Genomic DNA, 19,129 nt, shown 5'->3' with positions numbered 1-19,129 from the left:
ACACTTTAACTTTTTCATATCTTGGTCTCTGCAAGTTCAGTACATTTACCTTTCTGGTACATGGCTTTTTATAGACATAAACTAGAACAATCCTAGGCTCCAGATCTTGGGAGAAATTAGGCTAGTGGAAATAAGGCAAATTTAAGTTCCTTACGAACAGGATCCATTTTTGGTTTTCCTTTTTTTGGTTCCTCAGTACCAACGATGGTACTATGTATCTAGCTATCATTTTTTAAATAAATGTTTGTTGGATTTGAGTGAAAATTTCAGATGAATTTGGCAATCTGAAGCAAAGTATAGTGGGGTTTTGCAGATTATTGCTGTTATCACTTTCATCAGCATTGTGCTGCTACTATTCCCTAAGAACATGGTTCCCTTATACTCTCACTCCACCATTTCATTTTGCAGACTAAATAAATCTACCTGACTTCTGGTTTTCCTAAGTCTTTTGACTAGCCATTTGACTACTCATTTGACATTTGAATCGATAGGAAATTATGAAAGTAAGATATTTGAATGGGCATACAAGAGAAGAGACAAAAAGAGATTAATGGTAAGGGGAGATCATCTTAATTGTTGATTGCCAGTGTGACCCCACTTAAACTACCTACTATCAATATGACATGGAAGGGTCATTTAATTTATCTTTTCTGGATTTCATTTTTCTCAACTAAACTGTACAAGAATTATATGATCTCTGAATGCTCAAACATTTAGTTGTTTTACAAATCCTACTCAAAATGGTGGAATGGGTATGTTAAAAGGATCATACATATATATATATATATATATGCAAAATAATCTATAGATTTATTTAGTCTATAGTATTTATTTAGTCATTTAAGGTTCACAAAGTGCTTTACATACACATATCACTTGAGCACTGCAGAAGCCATGTGAGGTTATGCTTGACCTATTGTCTCCACTTCATCGCTCAGCTCTTAAACACTGCCTTTCTATTCTTTCCTCAGCTCTTCACAATTTTGCTTTAGTCCTAACTCCCCCAATCACATTTTGCTCCAAAAAAGTCCTCCATGAAATTCTAATCATTAAATCAAATGGCTTTTTCTCAGGCCTCATCCTTGGCTCTGTCACAGCATATGACACACTATTGACTTTCTCCTTCTGGATGATCTTACTGTTGAGACAAATATTTTCAATATTGAGAATCCCTGTGGGATGACAGATGGCTATGTGGAAGGGACACAACATTTACACAGCTCTCTGGAATTATTAGTGATGTTCCTGGGATATTTAAAAAATATCAATGGATTTAATTGATGCTAGATAGAACATAGATTGCCATAGAGAGGAGTTATGGCCCCTGGATGTGCTTGTGACAGATCTTGGAGGAACTATTGAATGTAGAGAACATAATGGGGTGATGAAAATGGAATATGGAATAGTATTGGACACATGAAAAACTAGAGTTAAATAATGGGCACTGCCAGACACTATACTATGTACTGGGACCAAAAGGATAAAAATGTAAATACAGTCTGATCTCAAGGAACTTACATTAAAATGTGAAGTAAAAATGAAGATAAAAATATAATCTATATACTAAGTATATGCTATGTGTTTAGACTTTAAAGGGTTGGGATGCAATGTATAATAACAATACAATGAATGGAAAGTTCTAGGGCTGGGCATGAGTGAGTGATCCCTACCTGTGTAGCTAGGCAGTGAGAAGGTGCACCACAGGTCCTAGTGTCAATTTTCATCAAATGAAATCAACATTTGGGGGCTATGGTGACCATTCACTGGTAAATGGAAATGCCTTATTGGCACATCTGGCCCCATAGTGATCTTCTACATGGAGAAAGAGAGCCATGGTTGAGGTAAGAGTAGGATAAGAGTCGGGGGAATGAATGAGCCTGGAATTTAGTGAGTGACTGAGCTTGAGAGTGTATGAGAGTGGGTGTGTCATTTACCTTCCACAAATTCCTGACATATCATGCTCTTTTGGTTTTTCTTCTACATCCTCAAGCCCCACTCTTATGTCTCCTTCACTGGCTTCTTATCCATGTTCTGTTAATGTTAAGTCCTGGGGGATGACCAAGGTTCTACCATCTGCTCTCTTTACTCTTCCTACTCTTAACAATCTTACTCCCATAACTTCAACTTTTACCTGTGTGTAGAAAATATAGGAACTACAAGAGGAAAGGATAATGAAGAATAACAGAGTATGGATCAAAGGAGTAAATATTACAGCAATATTGTCTTGAGAATACATTAAAAATAGAAATATAAATTAAAGCAATGAGGTTTCACTTCACAGCTAATGAGAGAAAAAAGATAACAATTGCTGGAAGGGCCAGAGAAGACAGGCAACATTCTGGAAAGCAGTTTGGAACTATACCCCAAAAGGCACTAAATAGCATATATCTTTTGACCAAATGGTACTACTATGTTCTAAAGAGGAAAAAAAACAAAGAAAGGACTCTTGTATGTAGAAATATTTATAGAAACATTTTTTCATAGCAAAGAAATTGAAAGAAAGTGGGAAGCTATAAATTCAGATGTGGTTAAACAAATTGTGGCATATGATGTAGTATAATATTATATTGCAATAAGAAATTACATATATGTCAGATTTGGAGAAACTGGAAAGATCTGAATGAATTGAAAATAAAATCATCAGGAGAACAATTTATATAATGATCATAATAATGTAAAAAATAATTTTGAATTATGTCAATCCTTTGATCAAAGCAATAACCAATTATGACTTCAAAAGACTGATTATGCAACTTCTCATTTCTCAACTGAGAGGTTATAGACTTGAGGTTCAGAATAAGACACACATTTCCAAATATTTATCTAAATTTTTTTTTTATAAAAGAAGGCTTCCACTTTGAAGGGGAGTGATAATTGGATAATAATAATGATGCAAAAAAATAAAAGAAATAATTTTAAATATATAAAAGAGCAGAGGAAAGTTCAGAAGGGGACAGAAATGAAGTTGCTTTGCTATTGCTATTATATTTAACATATATTTAAAAGCTATGTATACATAAGTTTATAGTTTCATATATAATCCTCTAATGTTCTTTGTATGTTGCAGTGTTTATGCTTGTTAAGTCATGTTCATAAGCATTTATGAAGTGTCCACTATATCCCAGGCACTGTACCAAGTACTGGGATACAAGTAAAAGTGAAAAAGTCCTCCTTTCAAAGAGCTCACAGGCTAATGGAAGAAACAACATGCAAATAACTATGTACGGATGATAAATATGAAGAATGATTTGGTGATAATCAATACAGGGAGAGCTCTAGAATTAAAGGGGACTAGAAAAAGGTCTTTTTTTGGTATAAAGTGGGACTTTAGGACTTGAAAATCCCAAAATAAGGGAAACCAGAAGTCAGAGAAAAGGAGAAAAGAAGAGAGAATTCTCGGCATGCAGAATAGCCAGGGAAAATGAACAGAGCAGAGAGATAGACTTTCTGATGGAGAAATAGGAAGGAGGCCAATGCATTGGATCTTAGAGCATATGAGTGTGAATAAAGTAGAGGAAGACTGCAAAGGTGGGGGGAGGACCAAGAAGATATTTGTTAAATTCATAAAAAAGGAAATGTTTAATACATAATATGATATATTAATAATATATAATTTAATATATAATGTGGTATATTCAATAATATATAATTTTCTAATATCGCAAAACCAGAAGAACAAAGATGAGTTCAAGAAGGATCACAAACTTGGCACAGAAGCATAATAGAATAGTGGTGAGCATTGATTGAAACATTCTTGTCTTCAAAAGCAGAACAACTGATAAAATCCTTGGGTTGCCTTTTTTATATTTTATTATCTAAAAATCAGGAGAAATGGAACAAAGAGAAATGCTGTTTTGTATATGATTCTGACCAATGTATAAAGTTGTTGAAATAGAAAATGGCATAAACTTAGGAAAGGAATTGATCATTCTATCTTAAGACAACCAAATGGCACAGTGAATAGAGAACTGGCCCTGGAATAAAAAAATCCTAAATTCACATCTGACCTCAAACTCTTACTAGCCTTGTTACCTTGATCAAGCCACATAATTTGTTTGCCTCATTTTCTTCTATGGTAAAATTGAGGTGATAAAAGCACCTATGTCATAGGGTGGTTGTGAGATGATATTTGTAAAGCACTTAGCATAGCGCCTAACACATTTTAGTCATCCCAAAAAGGATGAGAAACTCTACAAAGAGAAATTTCATAGAAATAAGCTGAAGAAAAGGGGAACTAACAAAAGCGATTAGGAAGATTCCACCAATGAACTTATATTTTGAAAAGATGGAAGCTAAGGGAAGTGAAAGAAAATGAATACATAAGCATGGCAAGTTATATAAGAATAGTGTCAGAAGTATGAAAGCTTAAGAGAAGACAAGGCTGAAATGAATAATAGGAAAATATTAAAGGGCTTTTTTTTACCTATTAAGTATGAGGAAAAGATAAAAAAAGGGCAAGATCACTTCTAGGAGTGGAAAAAACAAAGATAGGAAAACACTTAAATGTCCAGTGTTGGTTTTTATTTTTCTTAGTCAATTCCTAGTAGGGATCTAATTTTGAAATTAGGAAACCTGAATTCAAGTCCCAACTTTGACACAAATTGACTCTGGGCAAGTCACATAATCTCTTGGTGACCTAAGCATCTCTCTAAAGACTATAATTTTCAGAGAAAGAGCCAAACTAATTTAGTAAAAGAAGTTTCTCACTAGGAGGCCCTCCTACCAAAGAAAGTATATGTTCATCTTTATGTGCCTGTCATTTTATTGTTAAATTAAGAATGCTCTTTGAACTGGGAAGGATGGAACAAAAATAGCAGCAAGTTGAAATTGAAGATAAATGAAGAAATGTTAGAATACTCTGTGGTCCTTAATGAGGTCAAGTCAGGAGGGCCAGTTAAGTTGTCTAGGGTTCTGGAAGATGGAAGAGCTGAAATGTCCTAATTTCTCTTTTAAAATTTATGCAGTACAAAGTGCTGCACAAATGATTGAATAATTTTTTAAAATGTAGTGGAATCTGAAAAAAGATAGAGTGAGGATCAAATGGATGCAGAACTTTATCTGATGACCAAACACAAATAGTGGGAAGTAATAAGTTAATATCAACTTAGAAAACCTCTAGTAGAAATCTTCTTTGGCTGTTCTTTTCAGAATGACCTGATGATGTCATGATTATCAAATTTGGAAATGGCATGATCCTGAGAGGTACAGCTAATATTTTGGCACACAGAGTCATGACTTTCAAAAGATCCTGATGGGCTAGCATAATGACTGAATCTATCATTTGTTGAATACATTTTTTAAGACTTGACCGAAAATAATGACCTTCTTCCCCTTGAATATAATACAATTCCTTGCTTATATTTTCTTTATACACTCACATATTTTCCTGCTATTGCTACCTGTTTTAGTGTCTTATCCTGTTATACAATGGTGAGCTTCATGAGGATGGGGATCACGTCATGCTTAGAACTTCTATTTCCCTTGCCTCTTAACATACTGCCAGTTCTTAGAGCAACTCATAACTCTGCCAGAGGCAATAATACTATAGAATGGTGTAAGAAGGCAATTTGTATTTTGATTTTATTAATCAGAGATTTAGACTTCCCTTCCATTTGTTTTGAATTTGAGTAAATCAGCAACCAGGGTGGTGCCAAGCTAATTGAGGAATTGTCATTGGTTTTGGGGGATTGATGTAAGAGAGTGTAGTAAGGTATGGGTGTAGTAAGGATATGTAAGATGAGATCCATCAGGAAGCTTGGTAGGGGTAGGGAGCTGGCATGGCAGTGGTGGGGGAAGGGGGCTTTATTTTTTCTGGGGGCTGAGATTTGGAGATAGACACTGAGTTGGTAGCTCTGGATTATTAGGCTAGGAAATTCTTTACCTCCTTTCTACATTTCTCTCTTTTCTTTTTCTTACTAATAAATCTAGCTATTAACAGTCTTGTGACTTAAGGGTTAATTACAATTTTGGCAACCACCCATTTTAATCATTACAATGGGAATGAACACTACTGAAGCCACTACACACAAGTAGAGAAGGTAGGAAACCTATAAACTTTCATGTGGCAACAGAGCCCTGGGGCTACAGGGGAGTAGAGAGAAGGGACTTGAAAACACAGTTATCTACTTACTCCTACATGGTATAAGGATGATATTAGAAAATAAGTATTGTTTTATTAGTTTAGAGATAAGAAGTAGAGAAGCTGGCTTGAGAATGAATTGGAGTTTGAAGCAGATATGAGACAGTGTTAATTTCAAAAGTTGACAGCTTAACGGTTTTTTCTGTGTCAGTTACTCTCTCTGGGTGTGGCAATTGGTAGAGTCACACACAGAGACTCTTGCTCTGAGTGCTTTGAGGAGGTAATACCTTTGCCTCTCTCTCTCACTGTCTAAAGTAAAGACATGAAGGAGTTAAGTGTTTTCTTTTTCCAACTTGGGAAACACTATTGACTATCTATTACTGTTTTCATAGATTGTTTAACTCTGAGAAGACTAAGGAAAAACCTGGTCTTTGGTTTGGACTCTGAGTCTGCTAAGAGTCAAAGTCCTAACTTAATTCTTGTTGATACTCAACCACCTAGCCTTTGTTATTTTTGTAACTTGGAGGCAAAGTTAAGAATTATAAGAATAATAGTATAGTTTATTATAGAATAGGGAAAATTTGGGTTAGTCAGATCAGGAAGGATTAGTGTAGCTTGGAAAAAATAGAAGAAGCTTTTTTTATTTGGGTGGAGTTAGAATCCCTTAGAGCTAGAAATCCTTTTATCCTTATATTTTTCAATAAATATTTTGTTTTTATAACCAGAGTCTCCTTAGCATCCTTGTGCCTGGCCCTAAAGATAAGTTCATTTATGAACTTTATGAGCTTTACTTCACTGATATAAATGAACTGTATGAGCTTTACTTCACTGATATAAACTAAGGATACTTTGAGAGAGCAGGAAGCAGAGCATCCAAATCAGTTCATAATCAATAATTGAATTCATTGCTTTATTAGTTTTTGTATTCTCATCTTTTATTTTTACAATGGTAATAAAGCCCTGGGATACAGGCAAATAGAACGGGGAAAGCAGAACTATAGTGAAGTAACCTGCTCATTCCCCTGTGGCGGCAGACTGCTTAGAGTGGCAGAGCACAAGGTGAGGAGCCTGCACAGTGTCAATTTTAGATTTTCTCCATTTTGCTTAGACTTAGAATTCTAGCAACCAGGAACATATACACCCCTACTTAAGGATTAAGTGTGGAGGAGGATGGCCCATAACCGACATGTGCTAGCATGTGACAAATAAGAAACAACTGACAGATCCCCTGGACTGTCCTAAGTCAAGCTTAAGTTACCATTGGTACATGTGAGATGCAGGAAGTGATGTAAAGAACAGTCTATATATTTTGTGTCACTTCCTGTCTCTGGGGCTCTCTCTCAGAAACATTGGACTCTTTCAACATTGGGAGCTCGTGGCAGTGTTCTTAGTGTGTTTGGTGAGTGGTTGAGGCTGACTCGTCTTTCCTTTACCTCCTAAAGTGCTATCCACCTAGAAGGCCCTTCATCTAGAAGAAGGCCTCGTGGCTGGAAGCCAAGCTAGATTGAGAAGGCCCCTTGGCCTAGGTCTCTGAACTTCTATCTGGCTTGTCAGAGCAGTCTTATACCCTTTCCTCTCTCTCCTTCTTCTCAATTTCTTCCTTCTATTGTAATTAAACCACCATAAAAATCCCAAACTGACTTGAGTCTTTTATTGGGATTGAATTTTAATCCCTGGCGACCACTAGTATAATATAGTCAGTCAACAACCCCTAATTTTACCCCTAACGCCAGTCCAGGCCACTTGGCAAGGTCAGGAAAGTAGCAGGGTGGGGGCCAGACTAGTCCACAAGACAATAAGGGAACTGGTAGCCCAGGATACTGAATATAGATGGATAAAATAACAAACCTTCTCAGAGCAAGCCAGTAGAGCCACCTCCTTGAGAGACACACAGTGATGAAGGAGGACAGCCAATTCAAGTACCCAAGTACCAGAGAAGAGTATTCTATAAGTTTGGAGAAATGTGCCCCTCTGCCTGAGAAACAGAAGAACATCATAAGGTAGATAAGGTATTGGATAAGGTATTGAGAGATGAAAAAAATAACTAGAAAAATGAGCAAAAGTAAAAAAATAAGCACTGACTTTAAAAGTTACTTCAGTGAAAAGTATGAACTCTTGAAAGAGGACAATAATGATAAAAAAAGGAAATGTGTGAAGCCACAAAAGAAAGTGTGAAAGGATATCAGGCCTCAAACAAATCCTGGAAGAATCCAAAAAGAAGTTAAAAACCCAAGTAATAAAATAATTGAAAGAAAAATTCAATAGCTGGGAAAAATCTCACTGAAGAAAGCAAATCCCTAAGGAATAGAATCAATAAAAATGGGGGCAAAATAAAAACAACAGCAACAAAAAACACTGAGGAAAACAACTCTTTATAAAGAGTATGATGCCAAATAGAAAAGGAAACAAAAAAACTCAAGGAATTAAATAACTTCCTAAAAATTATAAGTGGATAAATAAAGCTAATGAAGCCATAATACAACATGAACCAATACAACAAAAATGAAGTGGAAAAAATAGAAGAAAATAAAAAAAATATCTCAATGGAAAAATAACTGACTTGAAAAATAGATCCAGAAGATATTGTCTAAGAATCATCAGAATACTTGAAAGCATGATCAGAAAAAGAGCCAGGATACCATATTATAAAATATTTTTAAAGAAAACTGCCCTGATATCATCAAACAAGAGGGGGGGAAATAGAACCCACCAATAATCTCCTGAAAGAAAGACCCCAAAATATAAAACTCTAAGACTATTGTAGGCAAATTGTACAACTTACAGGCCAAGGAAAACCTACTAGAAGATACCAGAAGGAAATAATTCAAATATTGATGACCCACAGTCAGAATCACACAGGACCTTGCAATTTCTACACTGAAGAACCAGAAGATGTAGAATATGATATTCTGAAAGGCAAAGGATCTAGGACTGCAACCTAGGATTGTATACCCAACAAAAATAAGCATAATCTTCCAAAGGAGAAAATCAACATGTAATGAAAAAGAGAAATTTAAGACTTCTCTTTCCAAAAAATAATAAAGCTGAAAAGAAAATTTGATGAGCAAACTTGATACTCAAGGGAAGCAAAAAAGGTAATGTGAAAATTAAAAAGGTTTTTTATAAGGTTGAAATAATTGATATCTAAAATACTTGCAAAAGGCAAAATACCTAAATTAGGTGATACCTAAAGTATCTAAAATACTTAAGAACTTTAGCACTATTAGAGCAGTGAAAAGGAGTATACAAAGAAAGTAGGAAGGAAGCTAAATAATATGGGCTAATATTTTTAAAAGGGAGATGGGAAAGAGGAACACAGAGAAGAGAAAAGGAGAGGTAGAAGAGGGTAAACTATGTCTCATTATGAGGCACAAAAGTGGCAAATACAATGGAAGAGAAGATGGAGGGATGGTTATGATTGAATGTTACTCTCATCAGAACTAGGTCACAGTAGGAAAAATACTCACAGTCAGCTATATAAACCTACCATACCTTACAGGGAAGCAGGATGGTAGGGAGAATAAGGGAGGGGGGATGGACAAAAAGGAATAATGATTTGGGAGAAGTGATTGTTGAAAACAAAACTTCTGTGAACCAGGAAAAGCTAAAAGGAGAGAGGTAGAGGAATAAACATTGGGAAATAAAATATAGAGAAACACACAATTAGTAATCATAACTGTGAATATGAATGCAATGAATTCACCCATAGAATGGAAACGGATATCAGAGTGGATTAAAAACTAGAATCCCACAATATATTGAACTACAAGAAGCATATTTAAATTTGAGAGACACACAGAGTAAAAGTAAGAGACTGGAGCAGAATTTACTATATTTCATCTAAAGTAAAACAAAAGTAGGGGTAGTAATAATGATTTCAGATAAAGCAGATGTATTAATTGATCTAATCAAAGAGATAAGGAAGGAAATCACATGATGATAAAAGTCATCATAGACAATGAAACAATATGAATGCTAAACATGTATATACCAAAATGCATAGGTACATCCCTAAAAGAAAAATAACATGAGTTATAGAAGGAAATAGATTGCAAAACATTACTAATGGAGGACCCCAACCTTTCCCTCTCAGAAGTGGATAAGTCCAACCAAAAATAAATAAGAAAGAAGTTAAAATGAATGTTAGAAAAATTGGATATGATAAAGAAAAATTAATTGTAATAAAAAGTAATGAACCTTTTTCTCAGTAGTATGTGTCACTTTTACAAAAGTAAACCACATAATTGTACATAAAAACTTAACATCCAAATGTAGAAAAAGATCAATATTAAATGCATATTTTCCAGATCATAATGCAACAAAAATTACACTTGACAAAGAACAGCAGAAAGAAAGACTAAAATTTATTTAGAAACCATACAATCTTATCCTAAAGAATGAAAGGGTCAGAGAACAAATTACAAAACAAAACAAAACAAAACAACAATTTCAATAAAGAAAATTAATAGGATACAATCAAAGTTTTACTTAGAGGAGTTATCTTTAAATGCTTACTTACATCAATAAATGGGAGAAGGAGCAGATCAATGAATTGGGCATGCAACTAAAACAAAAATTTAAAAACGAACAAATAAAAAATTCTCAATTTTAGACCAAATTAGAAATCCTGAAAATCAAAAGGGAAATTAATAAACCTGAAAATAATAAAAAATATTGAACTAATAAATAAGATAAGGAGTTGGTTTTGTGAAAAATTAGCTAAACCACTAGCTAACGTTATTTTAAAAAAAAGAAAATCACATTTCCAGTATCAAAAATGAAAAAGGTGAAATCACAACCATTGAAGGACAAATTAAAACAATTATTGGAAGTTACTTCCCACAAATATAAGTCAATAGATTTCTGATAATCTAAGTAAAATAGATGAATACTTACAAAAATATAAACTACCTAGGTTAACAAAAGAGGAAAGAGGATACTTAAACAACACCATCACAGAAAAAAGAAATCTAACAAACCATCAAAAACTCCCTAAGAAGGCCCCAGGGTCAGATGGATTCACAAGGTAATTTTACCAAACATTCAAAGAACAAGTAACTCCAATACTACATAAACTATTTAGAAAAGTAGGGGAAGAGAGAATCCATCTAAACTTTTTTATGAAACAAATATGGTATCAATACCTAATCCAGGTAGTGATAAAACATAGGGAAAAAACCCTATAAACCAATTTCCATAAAGAATATTTATGCAAAAATTTAAATAAAATACTAGTAAGAAAATTACAACATTTTATTACAAGAATAATACACTATTATCAGATGGGCTTTACACCACGGATATTCAATATTAGGAAAACCATGAGCATAAACTGGCCATATCAATGACAAAACTAATAGAAATCACATGATTATAGACATAGAAGAAGCATTTTACAAAAATTAACACTTATTCCTTATAAAAACATGAGAAAACATTGGAATAAAGATAATTTTCCCTTAAAGTAATAAATGGTATCTATCCAAAACCATCAACAAGCATTATCTGTAATAACGACAAATTAAGACTCTTCTTGATAAGATCAGTTTTTCCACTATTATTTAATATTATACAAGAAATGTTACTATAGCAGTAAGAGCAGAAAAACTGAAGCAATAAGAATAGCCAATGAAGAAACAAAGTTATTCTTTGCAGATGATATGATGGTACACCTAGAGAACCCTAGAGAATCAAGCAAAAATCTAATAGAAATAATTAACTTCAGCAAAGTTGCAACATACAAAAATAAGCCCACATAAATCAGCAGCATCTCTATTTATCAATAACAAAGTCCAACAGCAAGAGATAGAAAAGGAAATTCCATTCAATAACTCTAGATGATCTAAAATACCTGGAGGCATACCTACTAAAACAAATCCAACAACTATATGAACACAAATATAAACACTTTACACAAATAAAGTCAGACCTACACAAATGGAAAAAACAGTAATTGCTCATGGATAGTCTGAGCCAATATAGTGAAAATGGCAATCCCAAATAAATTTACCTATTCAGTTCCATACAAATCAAACTACACAAAAATTATTTCATAGAATTGTAAAAAACCCCAACAACAAAAGTCATCTGGACAAACAAAAGGCCAAGAATATAAGGGAATTAATGAAAAACATGAAGGAAGGAGGTCTGACTGTTCCAGATATCAAACTACACTATAAAATGGAAATTATCAAAACAATCTAGTACTGGCTGAGAAATACAGTGTTGGATCAGTAGAATAGGTTAAGTAATTAACACATGGCAGTTAAAGTCCATATTAAATTAGCTTTCAATAAACCCAAAGACTCAAGTTTTCTTGAGGAAATAACTCATTATTTGCCTAGGGAAAACTAAAAACCAGTATGGAAAGATTAGGCATGGACTAAAAACTCATACCATACACCAACAAAAATTCAAAATAGATATTTGATCTAGAAATAAAGGGTGACACCATAAACAAATAAATAAATTAGAGGAATCTAGAAAGTTTTACCTGTCAGACTTATGAATAAGGAAAGAATTTATGACCAAAGAAGACATAGAGAATATTACAAAAAATGAAATAGATAATTTTGATTACATTAGATTAAAAAGTTTTTACATAAAATCAATGCAACTAAGAGTAAAAGGAAAACAACAAACTGGAGGAGGGTTGGAATTTATAATAAGTATCTCTGAGAAAAGCCTCATTTCTCAAATATAAGAGAATTGAATCAAATTTATAAAAAACCTGTGTCAATCCCACTTCTCACTCAAAAAGCAGCAGCAGCAGTTCAACTCTATCAGACATGATTAATGGACAGACCAAAGGAAATGGGAGAGGGGCAATTTTATAAGTTTTGCGAGAATAGAGATAACCTGATTGCATGACAAAAAGGTCAAGAGCAATACTCCAAAGATAGAATGGTACTAAAATTCTTTTAAATTTCTGGGAAGAAAAATTAAGTCCCTTTATACAAAAGACTGGACTATGTCATCTCCTAGATGTCTTTCAACTTCTGGATTCTGCAATTCTAAGTCCTAGTAGCATAATTAATAGAGAGTGCTATAAAACTAACTACTCTTTTAGCTAAGATAGCTATGCTTCCAAGGCACAAAAATCAAACTAGAATTTGGAGGGGTCTTCAAAACTATCTAATCCAATCCCTTAATTTTACAGAATTGCAAGTTAAGGTCCAGAGAAGGTAACCTCCATTTGTTAAAAAATGAATGATCCTTAATCTCTTCCTTATAAAAAAACTATGATATTCGATGATTTGTGATTCTGTAGGTGACAAATAGATTCCTAATTTAATAAAGGGAGTCAACAAGAAAATAGAATTAACATTGTTTTTATAGAAAAATTTGATGAAATGCATTTGCTCTTTGAATGTTTGTCACTTAATACCTTTAGTAATATCTCCATAAAATTGTTCTAATAAAGAAAATTAATAACATTTATACACCAGAATTTTTAAAAATATATTTTTCACCATCCAAGACTATACCCAATATCATTAAAATTGCTTAAAGTAACTTAAAGGTCAGCATGTTCTTTTTTTTCTTCTTAAAAATACCCCAAATGAAGTTCACCATTCAAATACTAGAAACTTTCATTATAAACTAAATATCAGAGAGTTTCAGAATGCCTATCTCACTATTTGGCAAACTTTCCCCAAGAGAAGGAAAGTACTAAATAATCTGCTTGCCTTCTTTAGATCTAAACAGATCTGAACATGGTCCATACCTCCAATGATCCCCTTTTCTTTGATCAGCTCTGTTGTGACACTGGATGGATTAGATGTCATCACCTTAGATGTATTAATAGATTCCAACAGGGAGACAAATTCTAGAAAACTGGATTCATTTGGAAGTTGCCCTTCCTTAGCCTCTAGGTCGGATTTAGAAGTTGGCAATGTCTTCTCCTTATCATTTGGGAGTTCTGTGGAACTTTTACTTAAGAGAACATCTGTACCACTATCCACACTAAGGACACGGGCATGTCTTTTTTCATGGGCTGTTTTGCAAGATGATGGGTCAAGACTATCCTGCCCTTCCTTATCTACTTCCATTTTGCAGGTCAGATTAGATGCCACCAGAGGAGTTGTTTCTGAATCACCATTTGCAGCATCATTGCATCCTTTTGCTGCATTGTCCAGCTCTCCAGATTCATAGCCAGAACATGGATTAGAAGATATGTCCACCATTAATCTCTCTGGAGTCTTTTCTCTTTCACTGATATCTGAACAAGCATTACCTCCACCATCTTCTGACAATTCAAAGGTGATCACAGGAATTCTGATCTGCTCATTGTTGTAAGGATGTGTTACATCTACAACAGGTGGATGAGCATCTGGGTTTGCTCCATTTTTTTCTGTGCCAATCACCTTAAGATGTAGGGAACTTTCTAAGTCGGTCATGGAGTTTGGAGTACTGCTCATTGTAATAACTATTTTGATAGGTTCATGCAGACTCAGAGGGTCTCCAGGGAGTGAACTATCAACAAGAGTGATGGCAACCTCACTGTCTGAACAGTCAATCCCCTCATTTAAGGATTGATCTGCCTGACAGGAACTGTTCACTTGCTCTTCTTCTGCCTGTTTGGAGATGACAGTGTTACACTGAGGACAGCTACTGCTCAGGCTATCCTGAGGGGATTTGCTTTGCAGTTGTTCTCTTTTGGAACCCTTTGAGTGACTGAAAGGCTCTGTGATTAGCACTGAATTCTCACTTCCCCAAGGCTGGAAAGCAATGCCAGTTCCTAGTACATCACATTGAGACAAAGAGAGATGTGGTAACTTCTTCATCACCTCTTTGCCCACTAAGACATCCTCCGATCTGTGATGAGAAGGGGGTTGTACCTTGTCTCCTTTCCCCCTTATTTCATTATTGATTACTGTTTCCATGGCAACTGGCTTCATTAATTTTGCTGCTGTAGTCGTGGTATCTGACATGTTTGCTGGAGAGACAGTTAAACTTTCTGTCTTGATACATGGTGAGGTAGATGACACTGGTGCTATAGGCTGATCTTCTGATAGAATGACACCTGGAACAAACAAAGACTGTATCATCTCAATGTCCACTGAAAAATCACTCATCAGCACCTGAAATGCATAAAATCCCAATGCATCAAGTGTTAGGGGAAAACTAAAAATAGAACTAGTCATAGAGACAGGTGGAAGCTTCAAAAGAAGGGGAGAAAGGCCTCCATTAGCAAAGTGCTTTGAAATCACAATCTTTTTATTTCATCCCCCAAATCCAATTTCATCCTTATGGCATTTAGTGGTTTTTGTTTCATGACTGAATCTGAAGAAGAATAATTATGACTTGCATATTTGTATAATTGTTCCATAAAGCATACAAAGCATTTTCACATATGTTCACAAACACATTTCTGTTCATGATGAAAACTGCCTAAATTCAAAATCATCCCTTTTCCCCCAAAGCCAGTTTTTCATGCTGAATTCATTATGAACTTAAATGATATTATCATTCTTTTAATATACCAAGAGTAAAACCTATATATTTTCACCAATTCTTATCTCTTCCTTGAGCTCCACTAAGCCTCCTTCATATTTCTTAGATTTGTCCTCTTGCTTCTTTTGCAAAGTTCTACCACCACCCTCGTTTATTGAATAAAATAGTATCTCAGCAACCAATATGGCATAACTCTATGACCAGTCTTGGGGTCAGGAATTCCTGAATTCAAGTGTTGCCTTTCTCATTCTAGTTGTGTGACTACAAGCAAATCATTTAACCCCTCAGTGACCTAAGTGACTCTTAAAGATTAAGTTATTGATAAGTTGACAATTTGAACCTTTTGAGAGTGTTTCCACACTTGTAACTCCTCACACTGATTAAATCACAGGCATCATCAAAACAACAATAAAAACTCAAGGTGAAACAGGCTTTAAAACTTCAAAGTTTTCAAATCACTTAAATAAATCATGCCATTATATAGATCATTTACATATATGAGCTTCAAAATAACTCTGGGAAGTACTTACAGATATTTTTATTCCTCTTTTAGAGAAGAAGAAACTAAGGTACAGAGATTAAATTCTCTTGCCCATGATCATTTATCTAGTGGCAGAGATTGGATCTACACCCAGATTTCCTGGCTCCATGTTCAGCACTTTCCGCACTGTGCTATGCTTTATCAATTACGTGTTGATTATTAATTTACCTATTAGAGTCAAGCTATCTTAGCTTCTGAATGTCAGTACTATCACCTAATATTTCAACTGAAACTCACCTAACTGAACTCATTACCTTTAGGCTGTTCCTCTTTGAATTTCTCCTATACTCTGATTCCAGATTTACAAAGTAATCTTAAGACACTACTATCATCATCAGCATCTCCTGTACAAAACCCTTCATTATCTCCCTGTTGACTCTAAGATAAAGTCCAAACTTCTTAGTTTAACCTTCAAAGTCCTCCATAGTTTTCCCCCAATCTATCTTCAGTACGAACTCCCATTATTCCCCTAAAATCTGCTCCTTTATAGTCAAACTGCTCTTCTAATAATCTTTCTCCTTCCTCAACTGTATTGTTCTTTCTGCACCTTTGAGCATGTTATTTCTTTTCTATGGGACTTATTTTCATCACTGCTCTCTCACCTGCTAGTATTTAACCCCATTAGGGCCAAGCTGAAACACCACTTACATCATTATCTCCGTCTCTTTCTCTTTCTCTCTGTCTCTCATAAAATCCTAAATCATTTATTATTTGTAGAATATCACTTACTATTTATGTAATACTGGATATTATAGTTACTTTTCATAGGTGTTTGTTTCTACTACTACTACTAATTAGATTATAATTAATCAATGAGCATTTATTAAGAATTTACAATCTGTCAGGCACTGTTCTAAGTGCCCAGCACACAAAGACAAGGAAATCCCTTTATTCTTGCTTCATTTTAAATAACTAGAATGCAAGGACTGTATTTTACTTTTTTTGTCAACTACTACTGCCTATCCCAGATCCTACAGTCTAGGTGTGAGATAAGAAAATATATTAGAAATACGTTCTGGGGGAAAAGGGATACATTCTGAGCAAGACGTGGGATTTTTGTTGTTGTTTTGCTTTACTTTGTATCTCAAATGCTTGGCACAAGTAGTTGCTTAATCATCATCATCATCAAACATTTTTATAGTGCTTTCGATGTCCCAGGACTGTGCTAAGTGCTTTATAACTGTTATCTCACTTGATCCTCATGAGTGCTAGGTGCTATTATTATCCCCATTGTCCTGATGAGGAACCTGAGGCAAACAAAGAATAAGTGACTTATCAAGGGTCACACAGCCTGTAAGTGTCTGAAGCCATATTTGGGCTCAGGTCTTCCAGATATCAGGTCTATGTTCTTTCCAATGTAGCTAGCTATCCCCAAATTAGTTATTATCAATTTTTCTCTTATTCATTATTATCAATAATTAATCATTATAATATAATATAATATAATTTGTTATTCACTTATTGGATTGCCTTGTTGAGACAAGCACATTTTGTGTCTTTTGTATGTTCTTTTCATGAAATGTAAACCACAGAACCCCAGCATATGTGCATATGTGTGTGCATGTGGGTGTGTTTTCTGGGAGAGTGTCTGTAGAAGTTTTGTTAGTCCTTTATCTCATTATTTTGTCAAATAGCTAAGATTTGTCCCATAATTATATTTTGTCTCAAAATTTTGTTTACTTCAACAAGTCAATCCTATAAACAGCATACATGATAATTGTGAGAAGCCGGTACCACCATAGATGCTAGAGCTACTTCTGATTCAGTTTCAACTTCTCTTCTCTATACACTAATAATGGCCCTATGCTACTAGTCTAAGTAGTTTCCAGTGATGGTGAAACTGTGCCATTATCTCTAAGGACTACCTTCAATCATTGCCCATTCGTTCAATCAAACATTCATTCAAGGGGGCAGCTGGGTGGCTCAGTGAACTGAGAGCCAGGCCTAGAGACGGGAGGTCCTGGGTTCAAATCTGGCCTCAGACACTTCCCAGCTGTGTGACCCTGGGCAAGTCACTTGACCCCCATTGCTTAGCCCTTACCACTCTTCTGCCTTGGAGCCAATAAGCAGTATTGACTCCAAGATGGAAGGTAAGGGTTTAAAAAAATATATTCATTCAAAAAACACTTATTAGGCACCCACTATCTGCATAGTCAGGGAAAGAGAGATTTTAAATAGAGCACCATTACTGTAAAATAAATTATTTCAGGAAAAGTGCATGATCATCACTTCAGAGGACTTTATAGTGAAACAGAGCACCTGTGTCTCAGGACACAGGTGTTGGACACTAGATGCAGAATACTGTTGATTTGTCCTTTTTTGTTATAAAGGATTATTCTTAATGGTGGGAATGAAGTCCTTGGAAAGTGATGGTGATATAAAAAAGTGGCACTAATAAGTTTTTTTTTTTCAAAAGAAAACCGAATTAACACTTTGTTCTGTACCTTTATAAGTAAGATTCAGCCTTGACCTAGGCAATAACACTTGAGTGGTGCTTTAAAGAGCATGTCAATTAATGAAATGGACAAAAATTCAGTAAGTATAGAGGGGCAACGTGAACAAATGCATAGAGGTGGGAAAGTTCCATTTGTTCATAAGATAGTCACACAGAGACGTCTTTACCATGACTGGCAAATACTTCAAGTAGTCCTCTATGTTTAAGCAGGCTGCAGACACCCTGTTTACTCCCTTGCCAGAGCAACCTTACTCACAGAGGCACACTCTTCTTTCCTTTCTCTCTGCAAAATTTCTCAGCCCTTGAACCATAATGAAATCATTACAGCCGTTGCTCCTGGAAAGAGTATGTTAACCTTCTCCTGTGGTTCTATTTACCAGATCTGTAACTTTTCAAACCAAAGTGTGTCTCCCTGGCCATCACTGCCCAACATGTGTTGTTTCCACTTGCTGGACGATGTCCCTTAAAGACAGAAACATTTTTGCCTTTACATTTGCATCCCTAGGACTTTGCACATAAACACTTCTTAAATGCTCATTTATACTACTTACTCATTAAGAATCTATAACTAATCAGTTAAATTAGATACTATCTTCTG

The 19,129-nt window shown here is 34.9% G+C and overlaps 1 protein-coding gene across 2 annotated transcripts in view; it reads right to left on the bottom strand.

Moving 5' to 3' along the window:
* Positions 1-19,129, bottom strand: part of PCNX2 (pecanex 2) — a 409,779-nt gene that overhangs the window by 364,508 nt on the left and 26,142 nt on the right. For both annotated transcript variants that reach the window (XM_007481607.2, XM_007481606.2), the window contains exon 5: positions 13,806-15,104. In XM_007481607.2, the coding sequence (XP_007481669.1) occupies positions 13,806-15,104 (1,299 nt within the window). The remainder of the gene's footprint in view (positions 1-13,805; positions 15,105-19,129) is intronic.

The sequence above is a fragment of the Monodelphis domestica genome, chromosome 2 (genome assembly GCF_027887165.1).
Source record: "Monodelphis domestica isolate mMonDom1 chromosome 2, mMonDom1.pri, whole genome shotgun sequence".
Classification (NCBI taxonomy): Eukaryota; Metazoa; Chordata; class Mammalia; order Didelphimorphia; family Didelphidae; genus Monodelphis; species Monodelphis domestica.
Note: the sequence above shows the minus strand (reverse complement) of the source record. Positions and strands in the feature narration are given on the sequence as shown.